The 13007-nt window shown below is 41.0% G+C and overlaps 2 protein-coding genes across 2 annotated transcripts in view; one reads left to right on the top strand and one right to left on the bottom strand.

The window, feature by feature from the left end:
- The window catches only part of LOC131032592 (uncharacterized), a 124573-nt gene that overhangs the window by 41254 nt on the left and 70312 nt on the right, over positions 1-13007 (bottom strand). The window lies entirely within an intron of this gene.
- Positions 8945-12220, top strand: LOC131873676 (uncharacterized). The gene is made up of 6 exons (XM_059216843.1): positions 8945-8984; positions 9100-9332; positions 9433-9585; positions 9692-10092; positions 10201-10327; positions 12078-12220. Exons 2-6 carry the CDS (start codon positions 9119-9121, stop codon positions 12218-12220), a joined length of 1038 nt encoding a protein of 345 aa, XP_059072826.1. The 5' UTR covers positions 8945-8984; positions 9100-9118.

Below are 13007 nucleotides of genomic sequence, written 5' to 3'. Positions count from 1 at the left end.
CAAAAAATAGTAAGTTTGCCAAATTCCGCTGCTTGTTATGCATGTGCCATCATTGCAAAGCTTTCTAAAGACCCAAAAGGAATCCAGAACCCAAAATGACAAACTCCAACATGTAAGCCACCAAAAATGTTAAAACATCCTCCCAGAGGTAGGAAACCCTAATTTTTGGTTCTGATTAGCCTACGAGTCTCTGGAATAGGCTAACAGTCAACTGAGTTGATTACTGCTGAGAAGTGGACATTACAGTCCGCCCTCCCCAAGATTTCTTGTCCTCAAGCAACCGCAAGTCTGGATGTTGCAGAATCTCCTCGATCTCACAAGAAGCATCCTCTACAAGCAAATTCTTCCACTTCACCAAATACTTTTTGATAGTCCTCCTCAAAGAGCGTTCTCAGGAATCAATGATCTCCTTTGGAATCAACACCAACTGTCCTTCCTCATCTAGGGGAGGTAAATCTAAAGAGACCACAACATTGTGTCCAAGTGCCTTCTTGAGGCGTGACAAGTGAAAGACATTGTGCACCTTGCTACTCGCTGGTAGCTCCAACTCGTAAGCCGTTGCACCAACTCTCTTGATGACTCTGAACAGCCCATAGAAACGTGGCTTGAGTTTATGAGCTCCACTCTTCTTGAGAGTAGACTATCTGAAAGGCTGAAGTCTAAGATAGACCATGTCCCCAACCTCAAATGAGCGCTCTACACGTTGATCAGCTTACAACTTCTGTTGTTCTATGCAATCTAGAGATTATTCTTCAAAGCCATCAAAATATCTTGGCACTGCTGCACCATGTCCTTGGCTTGAGGGGCTTTGCTATCACCAAACATCAAATCAGCAAAGCTAGGAGCCTCATAGCCATAAAGTGCCATGAAAGGTGACATTCTAATGGACATGTGGTAGGAAGAATTGTAGCAGTATTCCCCTAAATGTAGCCATCTCACCCATGCTTTCTACTGCTCCGAGATATAATTTCTGAGATAGTCTTCCAAGCACTCCCTAAACTCTGAATGATTCATTTTTGTGAAGACTAGATAGTTGAGCAACTACACCCCTATCTTCGTGGCATCATCAATCTCTTCTGGAACCTCCTCATACTCACTTTCCCCTGTTTCAGTTTGTTGTTCTGAATTTTTAGAATCTGATCCATCAACAAAATAGGCTTCCATACAATGCGCATTCCCCTTTCCATGACACTTGTGACCCGGGGCCCATGGTTCCTTGCAAGAGTAGCACAGATTCTTTCTCCGGAGCTCTCTTTGCAGCACATCATCCAACCTAGAGGGAAACTTCTTGGACTGATTTGAAAATTCCTTCTTGTCCTTTCGATAGGGGAAGGGCTTGGACTGAAATTTAGACTTAGGGGCAGCCAACTCCATACTCCTTGACTTTTTGATAGCTTCATTCAGCGTTGGAGGATCAAACGCTTTCACCCAACCCCTCAATGACTCTTCCAATCCTTCAGTAAAGACGACCACAAGTCTCTTCTCAGTAATGTTTGGCACCATCACAGCCAATCTTTGGAAATCAGCTCTGTAGGCATCTAATGATCCTTGCTGCCTCAACTGTGCAAGTCACGGAACTTCACCTCAGGATCCTTGGTATCGAACCTCTCAATGAGCTTGTTAGTGAACTCATTGTAGGTCACAATAAGGCCATGGCCAAGACTGACCAAACCATGGTACCACCACTAGTGAGCAGCCCCGTCCAAATGCAGAGTGGCGAACTTGATTGCATCTTCCTCCAGCATCGGTCTCAAGGACAAATAATCGTCCAACTTTTGAACCCATGCTCTAGCAAAACACTTATCACCCCCATCAAAATGTTCTCTAGTCACCTTTCCAAGAGCTTGTTGATAGTCTCTCGAAGTCCACTTCTCTTCTTCTTTTGGTTCATTAACTGGTCCAAAGTGAGGATATTCTGAATCTCAATAGGAACGGAAGCATACTCCATGTAACAATTCCTTATCTCATCAACTGTTGGGATCTCAACTTCAGGTTGTGGCAATTCTCTAGGTAGGAAAACAAGTTGTAAAGGTCTTGAAACTGAACCTCCAGGTGTTCCCCCATTAATGCTCCCTTGGTTACTTCCGTTTCCATTACCCCCAGAGTTATCAGAGGTGTTGGCATCATGACCATTAGTGGGTTGATTAAGATTCCCACCAATATTCTGATTAAGTTTTGCCAACAACTAGGACATCATGTCCATCATAGTGTCAAATTTTCTTTCTGCTCTAGCTTCTGCAAACTCGGTCTGCTCTGCCATGGTATCAACTGCTCTCTCTCCGTTTCTTAAAACCTCTGAAAAAGCCTCTTCAACCGGCACTACTGGAATCGCAACTGCTATCTTCTTTCCTCTCTGTTGTAGTATCGGACTTCTCTATTGCTCATGGAGATCTCTGATCAAACTGACACACAGGCTGGCAAGAAAACTAGCTCTAATACCATTGAAATATCCCCTTACTTTTTTTTTCAAATTTTTCAGTTTCAAACACCACCAAAACAATAGTAAGGGTTAGAAAAAATAATCACAACACTATTGAAAGTAACCCTTCCACTTTCTGATCACCAAGAGCCCGATGTGGGAAGGTGAGAGCATACAGTGACAAGGGGATCGTTAGCTTCAATAATCCACTGGAAATTACAATGTTGGGCAGCAAGCCAGCCCCTTCCGCTTGTCCAACAGGTAATAGAAATTTAACAACAATTTGGTGGTATGACTAGCCAATTATAATGCCAATGACACTAAAGTAAATAATAATCACTCAACCACCTATTCAGCAGGAGGGTTGAGGATGAAAATAACAATCTACTCAACCACTTATTCAGCGGAAGGACAGCATTACAATAAGAAAAGATAGGGGGCAAAGCCAGCCTCTTCCACTTATTCAGTGGGTAATGTGATACAATCCAGAAAGAGATATTTGTTAGTACTACTAACCAACTTTACAATATATAGCATGAGATTTCAGATTAAGAGCACCATTGTCCATCACTGCAGATAATTAATTGTGCACTCCAAAGCTACTAAAGACTAACAACTCCCAAATACACTTCTCACTATCAATTTTCAGAACTGATATACCAAACAGCGTGCTGGAAAACACAGACCAGCAACTTCAAGACTCACAAAAACACTCACAACTTTGTCCACACTCAATGGAATGACCCCAAATCAATTGCAAATGAAGGCTAGAAGCTAGGCAATTAAACTAGGACTGACAAAATGCAAAACACACCAAAATATGAATTTGCGCGCATCTCAAGGCAGCTCCAGCATGGTACGACTAGGGCAGAAACTCGACTTGCGATATTAAAAATGAATACAACATATTATGCAGTAAAAACTTACAAGAATGATCGCCTAGAGCATAGGGAAAGAACGAGCAAATACCCAGAACCATCAGATGTTCACACAAAGACTTATGAGCAAAACACACCTACAACCACACTGAAAAACAGCAACCTGGAACTCACACACAGCACTCCAAAATCAAAAAACTTCGAACACAAACTTCGCAATAAAATTCCATCTATTCTCCTGAGTGAAGAACAGTCTCAACTAGTCGCTATCTTTCAAGCAAGAAGCTAAGCATTCAATCTAGGAGGAAGCATTCCTCGAAGCATTCAATCAGCATTCCGGCAGCATTTCATTACAATATTCATGGATGAGAAAATGAGCCCAAGGCCTTTATTTATAGCCTCACATCATACAAAATTCAAATTCAACTCCAACTCAAATGGCACCCAAATTCAAATGACTTTCATTTCATCTCCCTAGTATTTGGCGTCCAATTGCTTTCCACCCCTAGTTGCCACTTTAGATAAACACTAGGCTTATAAAATATCGTTGCTTTTATCAGAAAATTAAATTGCATTTTGGTGCCCCACTATGAAGGTAAAATATTTCGCCAAAAAGACTTAGGATAAAAATATTATTCCTCCTCTCCAAGACGTCCTTGTCTGAATAAAATAAATATAAGCCTTAACCATTAAAATATACCTTCTTCAATTACTGACAACTACCAATGTTGAGCTGAGGCCAAAATACTGAACTACATTGCCAAAAATAACTAATTGAACTGGACGAAAGGAATGTGCAAGAAATAGTACTGCCAAAAATAGTCCTTACTATAAATAGCTTACTGCTAAAAATAGTAAGTGTTTCCAAAGCGATTTTCACCACATTCTAAGTAGTGGTTGTACTTACTAAAAATAGTAAGTCCAAAAAGGCCTTCAGATTCATTTGCATGTCACACCACTGTGAAGCTCTCTGAAAACCCAGAAAAACCCAAAGTAATAAGATGTCCTTGCCTCCACATACTAAAAATAGTAAGATTGCCAAACTCCGTTGCTTTCTATGAATCTACCATCATTGTGAAGCTTTCTTAAAACCCATAAGGAATCCAGAACCCAAACTGACAAACTCCAACATGCAACCCACCAAAAATGCTAAAACATCCTCCCAAAGGTACTAAACCCTAATTTTTTCTTTTGACTAGCCTATGGGTCTCCGGAATAGGCTAACGGTCAACTAAGCTAATTACTACTGAGAAGGGGACATTACATTTTACTTCCTGTTGTGCCTATCGCACACCCCACCCCGTCCTTGATGTAGGCCCCCGTGGCAATCTGCGTAAGTGGTAGAGAGGAGTCCAAGCGAACATTTTGAGTTCTGTCAAGTCTAATGACTGCACAGCATCACCTTTTACACCAAGTTGTGGGTTGGGTTGTGGTGCTCTAAGGAGCTCGAGCCATTGGCTTTCAAAGCTAGAAGTAAATCCCAAAACTTATGAAGGCAACAAAAGGAGTGAGCTCACTCGAATCCTCCACCATCCCTTCCAATGGCCGAGGTTCCAAATAAAACGAAGTCATGCAAACAGCCTTCTTTTCCTGAAAGTCTTCAAAACTGTAAAACTCCAAAATCACATACTGCGGCTTCATGAGCCGAAAATGATCAAAGGAAAACCAAATCACAAATTTTGGATCATTGAGCCGAAAATAACAAAATACACCATTTGCCTGAAGAGTCATTCAAAGCTTTCCTAAACTCACAAAATCCCCTCATCGATCAAAATATAAGGGGAAGAAAACGTCAAACTCCCAAGATGGTCTCATAGGCCGAAATTCAAAGTATAATAAATCGCGCATCAGTCATTTTGGCCAAAAATGGAGTACGGAGGTCAAATTGGGCAATAACACTTAAGAGGCCAAAATCATTTTTTAAACTTTCAGAATCCTCTTGTGAGCTGAAGTTGAAGGATGAAGAGCTACTCATTTCAAACAAACCCTAGTCCCACGACCATATACGAAGTTCGCCAAGTTCACAAAATCTTTCAGCAGATCAAAACCCACTCAAAACTCTCAAATCGGTGAAATAGGCCGAAAAACATGTGAAAACTTGCAAAATCGTGACTCAGGCCAAAAAAACATAAACTCTCAAAACTTGTCAATTGCTCGAAAATGTCAAAAAGATGGTACTTTAACTTAAACTCGCGAAATTGCTCAGTGACCCAAAAATGACCAAGTCACCCAAAAATCGCTAAAAGGAAGCATTTTGGCCGAAAGGTAAATGAAGTTCAAATCGCGTGAGAAATGTCGAAAATAAAGCAAAAGGTAAAAATCATGCAATTTCGCCTCACAGGCCAAACATCGCACCAAATCATCTTTGACCCGAAAAGGCCTCAAAGGGAAAAATCACGCAAAATGGCTCTCTGGGCTGAAAATACGCAAAATCTCTGACGACGCCTCCTTAAGACCCGAAATAGACTTGAGGTAAAACCGTGCATAAAGCCTGAGTAGGCCAAAAATGACTTAAGTTTGCTAAATCGGCTTCTTGGCCGAAATTTCAAAGTTGCAAGCCTCGCAAAGCATGGTTCTTAGCTGTAAAAACTCAAATAAAATTCGCGCGATATCATAGGTTAGCTAGAAGTTAGCTAGGCGACAAAAGTAAAGGCTCAATTAAATTAATGAGGAACGCCCAAAGCATAAAGGTCAAATCGCAGACTTAGATCAAAATGTCTGAACTTTATTCAAAGGTGATATAACTTAAAGGCCCAAAAATAGAATCGCCATTTTTTTTTAGTTGAAAAGTCGAGTTAGGTGAGTGTTCCCCCATTTTTGTTCAATGTATCGAGTTTCAGATTCAAAAGACTTCACAGGACGGAAATTCGCAATGAACATTGTGATTTTAGAATAAAATCTCGCATTTCACCTATTTCGCTTGAAGTTGAGAAAGTGGAGTGAGACTTAAAACTAAAATTTCTTGAAACCTTCAGTGTTCCCAAAAAACATACATCTCACAAAGAGCTTCTCAAGCCCGAGCTCCACAGGACGTAGCCCGACATCGCATAAAATTTAATATTTGTTAAATTAATTTAATTAATTTTTCAAATTGATTTATTAAAAGTGAAATTGATTGTTTGCAAGTCGAAGGCATCGTCGGGAAGAACCAGGAGAAAGCCTGAAACACAAATCGAAGAAGGATCGCGATCAAAGCCAGGAGCAAAGATGCAGTGCAAGATCAAAGCGATGAAGCATTGGGAAGCGTGCCACCCAGACAATAAGTTAAAGTCCACCATCGAGACCAAAGACAAAGAACATAGAATGCTACCCGAATTATGCATTCTCGAGAAATGCACAGCTGGATCTAATTCCAAAAATTCAGTTTGGAAAACTGAAATTGTTTAAATGTAAAATTGCTTGTGGGCCCCACTCAAGATATTTTGAAACAAAGGGGAAAGAAGTTAGTTGTGGACAGTTATGTCTATCTGCCAAATTGACCAAATTGAAGCCAAACAGTTGTAGGTAGTTGGAATTGTGGTTGAAGGGATAACTAAGAATTAAGTGGGTATGGGCAGCCTTATTTTGTGGAATAAATCAGGACCCTTGGATGCACTCCATCCTGGCCACTAGTTCAAATCGTAAATCTATAAAAAGTAGAGGCCTTTCTCATTGTAAAGGGTTAGAGTTTTGTAGTTAGATTTTAGAAGTTAGAATACGTTAGATTTTAGGAATAGCATAGAGATGCTACAGAAATTGTTGTAATAGGCAGCAGAAATCAATATATAGACATTGATTTGGTGTTTATCATCTTGTTTTCATTTTGTTTGCATGGTTTCTTTCAGCTAGTTAATTTTAGAGTGCAGGGGTTTGAATGGTGTAGTGTGGAGGGGTATTTGATGCATTTCAGGTTCATACCATTGGTGGCTTGCTGATTGTAGGTCACCGTGCATGGTTAGTTTGAGCCCAAACTGTGCTTAGTTCAACTGCAGGTGTTTGTCTTAGGCTGTGCCAGAATTGCGTGCCTAAATGAGTGTCTCCGGTCTAAAAATCCTTCATCCCTTGGAGATTGCACCGTTCTTGTCGAGTTGTGAGGGTGTCTCTCGCAAAACAAGAACTAGTTTATCGAAATCTATCTACCGTTGCATCAACTGTTATCATCCTTGTCCTTAGGCTTCCTGAACCCTTCTCTTTTGCTTTTATTTTCCAATCTGAGAATCACAGCCAGAGAAACGGGACTCGCCCGAAATCACCCAAACTCGGCAAGCCCGAGTCCGAGTCAGGCCAAACGAGTCACAGGGGCTCGGACTCGGACTCGGCCGAGTCTGCAGAGTAAACTCGCTAGACTCGCCGAGTTGGCGATTTTGGCCCAAAATCGCCAAACTCGGAGAGTCCCGAGCCCTGGACTCGGCCGGCGTTGGCACAACTAAAAAGTCAAAAAAAAAATAGTTTGGAAAGTTTTTTTAAATCCGTTTTTTAATGTTAATTGTCTTCTAGCCCTAAAAGTGACTTTCATTTCATTCACTTGCAAAAAAAGGAAGAGTAAAGTGAGTTGGGAAGAAAAACAAGGGTGCATAGAAGAAAAACCAGCAAGGAGGAAGCTCAAGTTTTCTTCAATTTGTCACATTGGAGGAGCATTGTGTTTCGATTTGGTGCATCAAGAGTTGGATAGGAAGAGTTTGCAGCTCATTTCAAGCTTGTTGTAAGAGGTAAGATTGTTTTTTTGAACATTATTTTGTTTCTTATATGCAAAAATTCCATTTTCTATTCATTTATTTTGAAAGTTTTACATTTTCTTGTATGCAAGATCTTTTGTATGTTTGTAATTTGTATGTAGCATGTAGTATGTAGTTGTACTATGTAGGGTTGTATGTAGGGTTTGTAAATTTTATTTTTTTTAAATTGTAGGGTTTGACAAACCCTACAATTTTTTTTAAAAAAAATTTACAAACCCTACTTTAGTTTTTTTGAATGTATGTATTAATTTTATTTTGTATTTGTAATGTTTTATTGCAGCAAACTTCACTTTATTATTTGCCTCAACTTCAACTTTCACAAAACTATCCTAAAATGTCTACTTCAGCTTCTAGACCCCCCATGAGAAAGGACCCTGCTTGGAAATATCATGAGGATTTTCCAGGGCAAGGAAAGGGGCAAACAAAATGTATGTTTTGCAAAACAATATTCCATGGAGGTATATATAGGCTGAAATACCATATTGCTGGTGTGCGTGGACATGATGCCGAACCATGCCTAAAAGCAGTCTCTGAGGCCATACGTGATTGTTATGTAATGGTTGAGGAGATTGAAAGAAAAAAGAAACAAAAGGAGGATCGAGCGGCCATTGGGAGAGAGACAGTTTTAGGAAGAGGGACACAGTTAGGTTGTGTTGGAGGCCCTTCTTCCTTACCTCCATATCATCCCACTCAGTTTGCTACTGCTGGTGCTTCCGTTTTTGCTTCTGCTTCTATAAGTGGCAGTGCCACCGCCACTTCTCATGCTCCTACCACTAGTAGTTGTAGTGGGAATGTTACCATTGGACCTAGGATTCGTAAATCTAGGTTGGATTCCTTCTTTGTGCCTCGAACTATTCCTGGGTCCCAACCATCGCTTGAGGGCATGGGTTGGAACAAGGAGGTCCATGATGCTACTAAAATGGCAATTGGCAGGTTTTGGAGCTACAGCTGTATTCCATTCTTTGTAGCCAGGTGAATGTTTTACTAACTTTTATGTTTGATAACTTTGATTGTTTTCATTTTTATACTTAACTTATCTCATTGAATTTTTATACTTAACTTATCTCATTGAGTTTCTTTGCGACAGGTCTCCTTATTGGCAACAAATGGTTGATGCCATTACCATATGCGGGGCGGGGTTCAAAGCCCCTAGTGAGAGTGATTTGAGGGGACCCATTTTGTCTCAAATGGTGGATGATGTGAAAAAGGATTTAGATGAACAACGCCACATATGGAGCACTAAAGGTTGCACCATCATGACTGATGGTTGGACGGATAGGAGAAATAGAACTCTCCTTAATTTTCTTGTTTCTTCCGCAGGTGATTGATTAATTTTAGTTTCATATAGTCGTTAATTTTTTATTTTTTATCTAATGGTTTATTGAATGATCATTGACCTAGCTTTATTTTTTTATTTCAGGGGGCACCGTTTTCATCAAGTCCATTGATGCCTCCGCCCATTGCAAGAATGCCACCTACCTATGTGAGCAGATAGAGGAGGTGATTGAAGATGTGGGTGAGGAGAACGTGGTACAGGTGGTGACCGACAATGCAGCAAATTATGTTGCTGCGGGTAAACTTTTGATTACAAACTAATTTTGTTTGCAAATTAATTACTATCTTGTAGTTTGTACCTCCATTAATTACAATTTACAATGCAACAAATTATGTTGCTGCAGGTAGACTATTGATGGAGAGGCACCCATCTATAGTTTGGACTCCATGTGTTGCTCATTGCATTGACCTCATGTTGGAGGATATTGGAAAAATCCCATGGGTCAAGAGATGTGTAGAAAGGGCAAGAAATGTCTGCAAATTTGTATATAATCATTCATGGGTGTTGGCTCTTATGAGACAATACACAGAGCAAAAGGAGTTGCATCGTCCAGGAATCACAAGATTTGCCACAAACTTCCTCACATTGCAGTCCATGCTTAGGTCTAAACCTGCCTTGAGACGTATGATTGTTGGTGAGGAGTGGTCTTCCTCATCCTATGCTACCACCCCTGCAAGGATAGAGATGGCAGACTGCATTTTTGATGAGCAAGGCTTTTGGGTCCCTTGTGATGAGATAGTGAAGGTAATTTTTTTATAAATTCTACAATTTAGCTTCATGTTTTATAACTTATTATATGTATTCTCTTATTTGCTCATTTTTCTAAATTACACAATATTTTCAATTTTGCAGTTTGTTAAGCCCTTGGTGGTTTTGTTGCGAGTTGCGGATGGAGATAAGCCCGCAATGGGCTATATATATGAGGGCATGGATAGGGCAAAGGAGGCCATCAATTCGTCTATGGAGCAGATGAGAGCAAGTATGGTCCCATTTGGGAGATCATTGATAGGAGATGGCATCATCAGCTACATAGGCCCATCCATGAGCCAACCTATTATCTGAATCCGGCATTCCGTTTTATCCCTTCTTTCAAGGCTGATGCGGAGGTCCTTAATGGGCTATATGCAATTATGGAGAAGATGGGACCTGCTGGTACTTCTCAGATTGACCTTTTTCGAGAGCTACAGATGTTCTCAGATGCACAAGGGGAGACCTTCTCTCGTCCTGTCGCCAAAGACGGTAGGACAACTATGATGCCAGGTAAAAATAAATTGTTAGGCTTAATTTTAGTTTCATTCAATACTATATTGTAACTTGTTAAATGAGTTCATGAGTGAGACTGATTTTATTTATTTTTCTCATTTCAAACTCAAATCATTGGTGGAACTTTTTTGGCCCAGAGACACCAAATGTTCAGAAGTTGGCCATTCATATCTTGAGCCAACCATGCAGCGCATCAGGTTGTGAGCGCAATTGGAGTATGTTTGAGCACATACACTCCAACAGGCGCAATAGATTATCTGTGGAGAAGATGAATGATCTCGTCTTTGTTCACTACAACCTCCGCCTGAGAATGAGAAAGAATGCAACAGTTGACATGTCTCCTATCATTCTAAATGAAGTTGATCTTGAAGTAGAGTGGGCCAATGAGAATCAGACAGCTCCTGGGACTCCTACAGCTGTATTTAGTGATGATGACATTGATTGGATCGACCAGGTAGATATAGAGGCTGAGGCTATAGCCATGGCAGAGGAGCAGAGAGCACGAGCAGAGACAAGAAATACTGAGACTCAGAGTGACACAGTTGTTCCTGATGTTGGTGAGCATGACACAGCCGTTCCTAATGTTGGTGAGCATGGCATGGTGTCACGAGGAGCAACTATGGCTGTTGAATCATCCAGGACCTACTTTAAACGCCTTCGCAGGGGACCAGGGCGAGAGGGTGCACGGCCCTCTCAGCCATAGGCTTGTACACTTGTAGTTGTATTTAGTATTTACTGTTTACCTTTGGTATTTGTATGAAACATTTGATGATGATCATATGATGACATGGATTTTTTATTCCATGAGTTTTGTAATATTGTATACATTTGACAATATTTATATATCTATGTTTCTTATTTTCTTCAGCTACAATTTGCGTTTATGCTTATGTGATTGATGTATACTTGTGTATGTAATCAAATGAGCCGAGTTTAATGATGTTTTTGTGTCTTTAAGGTGTATTCAATAAAGGGTGTCTAAAACAAGTTTTAAATCTTTAAAAATCTCTAAATTTCTTGAGTTTTTCACTTTCCCGAGTCCAGCCGAGTCTGGAGCCGAGTCTGACGCCGAGTCCCGAGTCCAAGTCCGCGCCGAGTCCGAGTCCCGTTTCTTTGATCACAGCAGACCAGCTTGTTGCAAAACGTAAGTCCCCTTGTGCTCCCAACAAAACACATCGATCACCCAGTTATTCCGCGGTCAAGACCTGACAATCGAAAACTTGAGGTCGTCTTCATTGATCAATTAAAACAGCATTAGGGTTTTCCTTCTCTCAAGAGAGGATAGGATACTCGGCGAGATCATTCTATTCTACATTGGCCGGATGGAGTCGTAGTTCCGCGACTTTAGCCATGTCAATAGAATTGGCGCTAGAGGGAGGGCCCCTATCAGGTTTCTTGCAGCAAGTTGAGTCTAATCGACCTTTCCAATGCTATATTTGAGATATACAAGATCCCTGTTAAACCAGAAAAGCCAAAAAATCAGAAAATACCAAAAATATTTCTGAGTCAGTATGTCGAGTCGGTCGCTTCATCAAGATTGTCCGCAATCCGACGTTTTCCAATTCCAACGGAGGTTGAGTTTGCAGCTGTATCTCAAGCAGCTGTCTGAATTCACATCTGCATGTCACTATAGAATTCATGGCACAACGAAGCACGAAGAGTCGCGTTGCTCGACATTTCTATCAAGAGTGGAGCTCGCATTGTAGGGGCAGATATTCTTCTGGGATATCCCCAAACCAGAGGAGTTCACGCAGTCGAATATCCCCAATCCTCTATCCAGCATTGTTGAGTTTACAAGATTCAAGAATCTGATTGAGAACCAGTTTGGTCTCGAAGAGGAATTATGTTTGGAGAGCATGCTATCACCTTGGTGGTACAGAACTCACCACACCCCACATTCAGTATTCACTTGCTCATTATGCATGGAGGCAATTAGTCAAGTCAAAGCCCAATATGGACTGTCGAAAGAACCAAAAGAGAGCATCACCGGCAAAGTATGGAGTGCTTACCTTGCTGCAGATGAGTACAGAAGATCGCAAAATCAGCGTAACACTACACTCCCCGATGATGAAAAGATGGACTTGCCAAGTGTTCAACAAGGTGAACCAATCAATCAGACTCCGGCAGCAAATGATTTTGCTATCCTTGTGCCAAAAGAAGATGTGACCGCAGATGACAGTGATGTCACTGCGCCTGAAGAGGACAAGACTGAAGAAGAAGACCATCAAGTGAGCTCCCTAGATCAGCTCGACATTGAGGAGCAGTTTGCAACGGCCTCACCAATGAACGATGCAGTCCAAGAGTCCGTCAAAGACATTTTTGAAGGTCAATCGCTCGACGAGTCCCTACTGTTTGCAGACATGCTGACAGAAGTGCATAAGACTGCATTGTTCATA

This window comes from Cryptomeria japonica, chromosome 2, assembly GCF_030272615.1.
Source record: "Cryptomeria japonica chromosome 2, Sugi_1.0, whole genome shotgun sequence".
Classification (NCBI taxonomy): Eukaryota; Viridiplantae; Streptophyta; class Pinopsida; order Cupressales; family Cupressaceae; genus Cryptomeria; species Cryptomeria japonica.
This window is presented reverse-complemented; position numbering and strand designations above follow the sequence as displayed.

Bases quoted from the DNA above. Each gene is read 5' to 3' on its own strand.
- LOC131873676 (XM_059216843.1), top strand. From the start codon at position 9,119: ATGGTTGATGCCATTACCATATGCGGGGCGGGGTTCAAAGCCCCTAGT. The intron at 9,586-9,691 runs GTAAACTTTTGA...ATGTTGCTGCAG, and splicing joins AGCAAATTATGTTGCTGCGG to GTAGACTATTGATGGAGAGG. The intron at 10,328-12,077 runs GTATGGTCCCAT...CTGTTAAACCAG, and splicing joins TATGGAGCAGATGAGAGCAA to AAAAGCCAAAAAATCAGAAA.